At 48.7% G+C, this 6,887-nt stretch overlaps 1 protein-coding gene across 1 annotated transcript in view; it reads left to right on the forward strand.

Annotated features, from left to right (window-relative positions):
* LOC103804105 (zinc finger protein GLI2-like) overlaps positions 1–5,306 on the forward strand; it is a gene marked incomplete at its 3' end in the record, with an annotated part of 102,613 nt that extends 97,307 nt beyond the window's left edge. Inside the window, exon 3 of the mRNA XM_009076700.1 lies at positions 5,104–5,306. Within this exon, the coding sequence (XP_009074948.1) occupies positions 5,104–5,306 (203 nt within the window). The remainder of the gene's footprint in view (positions 1–5,103) is intronic.
* Between the last annotated feature and the right edge of the window lie 1,581 nt (positions 5,307–6,887).

A 6,887-nucleotide genomic window follows, 5' to 3' on the forward strand; every position in this document is an offset into this window, starting at 1 on the left:
TGTCTGCCATGAGAGCAGTCCATTTTTCGGGCATCTCTATGGCTCTCCTCCATCTCCTTCAGATAGTTGGTCGGGTTTTGGGTACACAGGACTTGGAAAACCAGGCCAGAAAGTTTTATTTAAAACAAAACAAAAGCAAGGATTTTTATGTGAGTTTTAGACAGAGTTTTTGGCTTTAAAAGCTTTTTTCTTAGAGCAAAAATCTACTAGCCTATGGTACCCCTCCCCATGAGTAGCTCTGTTCCTCGCTTCCATGTCTGTTTAGCAGCTCTGCATTTTTTTATTGTACAGCAAAACAATTGCCTGCAAGTGTCCATATTCCATTAATCATATGGAAAAGTATTCAGCCCTTTGTTTTCTTCTGAATGAATATATTTGGCACTTAAGTATTAATTTAGACTAGTCATGGGACATTAGTGTTGTTTAATTGTCCCCATTTTTCTGGGGTTTATTTAACCAATGGAGATTATTTCAGAAATGTGCAACTTCCTTAACTGTTACATTCATTGCTGAGTGCCCCTTGCAGAGTCTCCAGACTCACAGCAGCAGTGAGATGTTGCCATATCTTTGCCCTGCAAGATTTTGGGATTGCTGGTGCATGTCCACAGAAGGAGAGCAGGATGAGAAAAAGTCACCCCAAGTCCCTGTTCATAGCAGCCAGCACTGCTTTTGCCAGTCCCTTGCCAGGAGGTTTTCCCTTCCCAGGAGCCCAGCCCAGTTCCTCAGAGATGATGCTCCTCCTCTGCCATGGGACTATGAGAATTCTTTCTTAACACTGCATCCAGCTGTGATGCACTGAGCTCAGCACACACAAACCTCCTGTGAGCAGCAGCATCAAAGATGAGCACCTGACAGGCTCCGAGGTACTCAAACCTCCTGTGAGCAGCAGCATTAAAGATGAGCACCTGACAGGCTCCGAGGCACACACAGGGGCACAGTGGTCTGCCTCACTGAAAACCACAGGCTGAGGTTTTTTTGCCTCAGTTTTCAAAGGAAAACTACCAGGTTCATCTCCCAGACTTCGGGATAAGACTGCGGAGCTTCAGATGAGCTGTCATTCCTTTCAGAAAAATCCAAGTGGCATGAAAATTAAGCAGATCTCTTTCTCCTGGTGAAGGACTGTTAAGGAGTGACCAGCTCCTGTGAAACCACCAAAAGTCTTCTAGTGTCCCACCGACTGTGTGTCATATCTTGAATGCTGGTTTGTCTCCTTTTGCTGGCTGTGCTCCTCTGCTGCCATGTGTTACCACTGCCCCATGGTTCTGCTCTGCAGACAGCTGGAGTCAAGTAAATAGTGCAAGGATTTCTGCTCTTCAAGGGGAGTCATCCACTGTACTGGTAAAGACCTGCTCTGTAAAGCCTTCAGCAGCTGCCATGCCCCTGCATCACCATGCGGCCCTGCAGCTCTTAGATTGGATCAGGTTATGTCTCCCACACCTCAGTGTCTCCCTCTGTTAGAGAACAGTGAAGGAAAAGCCTCTCCTGGGTGGGAGAGGAAATGAATCCAGGCTCACATGGTTCGTCAGAGATGCAAATTGCTCTACAAGTCCTGAGCATTAATTATAGAGCCTGGGCTTCTCGCTGGAGCCGCGGGGAAAACAGGCCCCTGGCTCGCATTAAATTTAATGGCGTTTGGACACCCAATTCCCTTAGCCTATTTGAAAACCAGAATCCCACTTTCTCCAGAAATATATGTGGTCAGGTGAAATCCCTCATCCCTCTGCAGATGGTGAAATTTTTACAGCATTGTCTTCAGCAGTGCCTGGAGCTCTCCCCCAGCTGCTGGGGTGTTTTCCTCATGCCATCCACGAGATCCAAGAAAGGAGTGGGGAATGATATGGATAGCAGAGGTCTGGGCAGGGAAGCTCTGTGGACACACTGAGGAGCCTAAGTCTGGCACCACAGCTCTATTGCATGGGCTGGTTCACCACACCAAGAGGAAGATTGTCCGGCTGCAAGATCTGGAGCATAGGGTTGGAAAGAACCACTTGCCCTGGATGTGAGCTGGGTGTGGGGACAGAGCTGCCTTCACCCAGCACTGCCTTCACCCAGCACTGCTTCATCTGTTATCCATTGAAACCACTGCCTTTAAAGTGCAGGATCTGACAGTTCTGCTTTGCCAGGAGCAGACCTGTGAGGCTGCCTCTCACTGTGTAGTTGCAATGCCAATGCAATGGCTCGATGTGGAACTTAGGGATTAGATAAGAAATAATGCCACTGAGAAGAAAGGAGGAAAAAAATCTTTGGAGAGTTAGGAGCAGAGGATCCCTCTGGCTGAGTGAGCTGTTCCTTCTAGGCAGCTACTGGAAGCCTCGTTGTTCTGGGGCGTGCTGCACCATGGGATTGTGTTTTACTAGAATTGCAGAACTGCACAACAGTGAGACGTGATCCCTGCTTGGGAGGGCTCACAGGAGCCAGACCTGGATGAGAGTATGACTGTCCTAGTCTACAGATGGAACAGTGAGCAAGGATAGGCCTTAAGCAGAGCCATAATGAGCAGCCTGCTCTCCAACCCAGTCTCTGTGCAGAGGGCCAACATCATGTTGAAACACCAGCCGGGTCTCCAGCTGCATGCATTTTGGGGGAATTCTTGATCTTTTTCCCAGTGTTACCTCTTTGGACAGGGTGGGGTTTTCCTGTTCTGAGGGACTCCAGCATTTCTGCCCAATTTAGCACAGAGAAAATGAACAGCAAACCCTTCATATTGTTATACACATTTTAGATGTCGGCCTCACAGTTTGATCAGCAGAGGCTCCGAAGGCTCGTAAACCTGGTAATACATAGTTCCAAGACTGCATCAAAGAAGTTCACAACCCTTTTGGGAGAAGCTGTGAGTACTGATGAAAGAGGGAACTTATTGTATATGTAAGAAAACTTCTTTCATGGCTTATGTATTAAGGCAGGCTCTGTGGCCCAGGGAAGATTGGGGCTGCTTTTAATTTACATCGCCCCTCACTTATATTAAGTCTTCGTCAGAAGAAAAATTAGTCAGATGTTTTCTTAATGACATCATTTTTTTTAATCCTGTTTCATTTTTTCCAGATGAGGCGGTGGAGATTATTAGAAATGAATTGAAACTAAATCTGGAACAGAGACTTTGATTCACTTCTCCCTCCTCCCTGGTAGAAATAAATTGGTCGGCTCCGTGCTCGACCGCCTTTATTAGCAGCCTCGACAGAAACCAGCCCTGGGCTGCAACTTTCCGAGCTTGCCGCCGCCACAGCTGATGTCATGGCGAGAGGCACCGGAGAGTGACTTTGGTCACCCCATAATTTTGGTGACAGAAGGCCATGGCAACACAGGTGGGGAGGTTATGAGGTCTGTAATAGCCATGCCATCATCAGTTTGTCTTTCAGTGTCGTAAACGAAAACAGGGTCGATGCTGGTGGGTGTTCCTCTAGAGAAATTCCGTCCTCGGTCCAGTGAGTGCCTGTGTCAGTTGCTGTGCATCTGCACAAGTCCTTTATATCTGATAAGTTTTCACTGACTGGTATTTCACACCAGCAAGCCATGGAGTGTATTGCTAAAGGAAAGTACTTTGAACTATAAATATTTTAGAAGGCATTTAATTTACTACCCATCAGCAGAAAGTGTTCAAAAAGCCACAAGGTTTACTAATTTATCAGAAAGACAGAGAAACACACGGAAGATCAAACAAAGACAAACATGCTTGTTAAAATGCTGAATAAGTCTGCAAAGCTTATATTACATTTCTGTGTGGTTTTGTTGATATGCAAGTATTACAAATAAATTAAAATGCACCTGAACTGTTGATAAAGGCAGGGTGGGACTGAGATCCTGAGGTGCAGGTGGCATGTCTAAACTGCTCAGATCATCGTGTTTGTGGTTGTCTGTGCATGGAGAAAGAGATCTTGCTAATAGCATGTTTGGATAGTCCTCCCTTAGCTCAGCCCATGTCCCAGATCCCTGACCTCCAAATCCCTGTTGTCTCCTGTGCCCAGGGTGCAGACCCATGAGGTGCACATCCCTCAGCTTTTCGGGAACACCCAGACCGGGACAAACACCATCCCTTCCATGACCTATGTGTCCACAGCAGCACTGCTTCCAGCAGCCTGTGAATACAGAGAGAGCTAATACAAAGCAGATTTTGCTCTTTTGTTTTGCCTAGTGACAGCTCTGCCTCTTTTGGTATCTAGCTCGGATTTTTTGCTTCTCAGGTCAAAGTAAGTAACTTTTTCTCCTGTCCTTGCACCCTCTGTAGTTTGTCTAAGAGGCTGAAGGGTACAATAGGACACGTGTCTGGAAGTAGTCTTCAGACTTTCTCTTCTGTCCTTGCTCACCCTTCAAAAAATTGCTTAAGTGCCAAAACATGCATGTGACTGTTTTTTGTTACCTGCTGAATCCCTCAGCATTTACTGACTTCTTTCTCAGGTAGCACTTGGTCTGAGGAAGATCTGAGGGATTTAAGAGAGGTGGCCCCCAGAAAGCATGCAATAAAACCTCTCATGAACTTTTGCCCTCTGAACCATACCACCAACCTGTCAAGGAGGTTTGTGCTAGCTGTGATGGACGCAGGAGGGGAGGGCTGCTTCATCAGCACTGGCCAAGCTGTGCATGCTGGGCCAAGCAAAGCACACCTCCAGATCACTTAAATTCTTCTTGCACCATTTGCATCTTTGCATGGGCAATCCTGTCCAGAGCTCTGTCTGCATATGGCAACATTAAACATCTGGATACCCAGGGGCAGTGAGGAGCTTGCAAACCCCAGGTTTGCCTCAAGCATCTTTGGGCAGCGAGCCTCCCTGTGCAAGGAGATGAGGTGGGATCTCTAGCACAGGATGTGCTCCCTACAGCCTGTATGTGCAGGCACTGCCTAAAGCAGCTCATGCTCCTTTTCACAACAGCCTATCTGGGGTAAGCCACCTCACACAAATATATGTTTAGTGCAATACAGGTGTAGGTCCACTGGAAGCTTGGGAACTTCAGGATCTGTGTATACTAAGAGGGGAGGTTTTACCCATTATGTGCTTGAACTTCTCCCTCAATAGGCAAAGGCAGTGGGGCAGGAGACAGAAGGATGGCAGGCAGCTATGCATGCACCAGGTGGCTGTGAGTGACAATGTGTCTCTGTTTCCTTCCTAGGCCTCCTCCTCTGAGTGGCAGCCCCGTCATCTCTGACATCTCCCTCATCCGCCTGTCTCCGCACCCTGCTGGGCCTGGCGAGTCACCCTTCAGCCCACCTCACCCGTACGTGGCACCCCACATGGAGCATTACCTCCGCTCTGTCCACGGCAGCCCCACACTCTCCGTCATCTCTGCTGCCAGGGGCCTCAGCCCCGCTGATGGTAAGACACTGTGCTACTGGTACTGCAGCAATTTTGTAGCTCACCAGTACTGAAATTCCCTAAACCCCAGGGATTTACATCTGCAAAGACTCCACAGCTGCTCTCTGAAGTGGGAGAGTTGTCTCTTTTTCTTTTGGGCTTTTTTCCCCCCCTTTAACTACACATTTGTTTTGCATCATCGCACCGAGAAAGCAGAGCGTGAGAATAGCTATTACCACTGGATCATATTATAAATATTTTGCTTAAAGTACGTTCCTTTCTGCAGCACTCTTGTCTCTCTTAGGAGCTTCCCTGTTTTTGTGTCTCTACTGGGAGTTCTGCTTCCCCCAAAGCGGATCAGAGTTGCTCCAGCTGCCTGGCCTGGCTGGGACTGACAAAGGAGGCAACACCAGCTGGGTTATCCCCTGTTGACTTTATGTCTAGGGTCAGAGTGGCTCCTGAGTGAAGAAGAGGGGCTATACTTTCTTCCTTCTTGCTTCTGAGCTGCCCTGCAGCAGCAGTCAGGGAAGGCAAGGGCTTGTAGGGAGCTGGCACTGGGTGCAGGCAGAGGGGATCATGCTCTCTGAGCCCCATCAAACCCTGTACTGGGGAGCTGGGGGCAAAAACATCCAAGCAGGGAAAGGGGAAAATGTATGGCACTGCTTTCACTTGCCAAGGTGTAAGTCATGCCTTACTTCATCAGAAGAGCTTCATTACATGGTTGCAGGTGGCTGGCTCAGAGCCCAGGGAGCAGCTGGGGTTCAGGGACCCAGTCTGCGCACCCAGCAAACCCCAACGTCTCTTGGCTCCCAAGCTGCTGCAGGGACACGTAGCCCTTTGCCACTGCAAAGTGAACCAGACAGCAACAAGGCCCCCAGATTACCGTCTGGCAGCATAAAAACATCTTCTGTGGGTAAGAAAACATCACTAGAGTGATGGGGAGATGCATTCGTCTTCTTCCCTCCCCTAAAACGTCATCTGAACTCTCAGCCACCCTCCACAGAGAGGTCTGATGGCTGGTGTGCGTGTGCTCTGCCCCGTCCTCTCCTCCCAAAGCCAGTTTCATTGTTTGCTGTGGAAGAACGGCATTGTATTTTGGGTTGCTTTGCTTTTCTTTGGGTTTTTTTCTGTTGTTTAAGGCAATGGTAAATAAGTTAATGGGGCAAGCGGGTGGGGAGGCAGGTTTGAAAAATTACAGCTGGAAGAAAGTGAGTGTAATTGGCTTTGGCAGCCGAAATGGTTTTATGCTGCCAGACACTAAACCTAGCTCTATGCATTAGACCTTGGCTTTAATTTCCTCACGCTGCTATCGGGAACTGGGCTGCATTTGTCTTTGCTTCCTAATAGGCAGAGATGTTAATGCTGACAGGGTTACTGCTGCCGGCAGGCTGGGCCCTCTCCCCCCTCCCAGGGGTGCTGGCTGTGTCCGAACGGGAGGATTATTAGAAGGGGGAACGAGAGATTGTTTATAAATTTGCGGAAATGGAGGAATGCAGAGGCCCCAGCTTAGTCTCTTTTGTCCGCAGAAGCACGCCCAAGCGCACGTCATGAGAGCCCTACACGGAGCCGTGCGGCTGGGGCTGGCGGGGGGCGCGGGGGGAG

The sequence above is a fragment of the Acanthisitta chloris genome, unplaced genomic scaffold (genome assembly GCF_000695815.1).
Source record: "Acanthisitta chloris isolate BGI_N310 unplaced genomic scaffold, ASM69581v1 scaffold21716, whole genome shotgun sequence".
Classification (NCBI taxonomy): Eukaryota; Metazoa; Chordata; class Aves; order Passeriformes; family Acanthisittidae; genus Acanthisitta; species Acanthisitta chloris.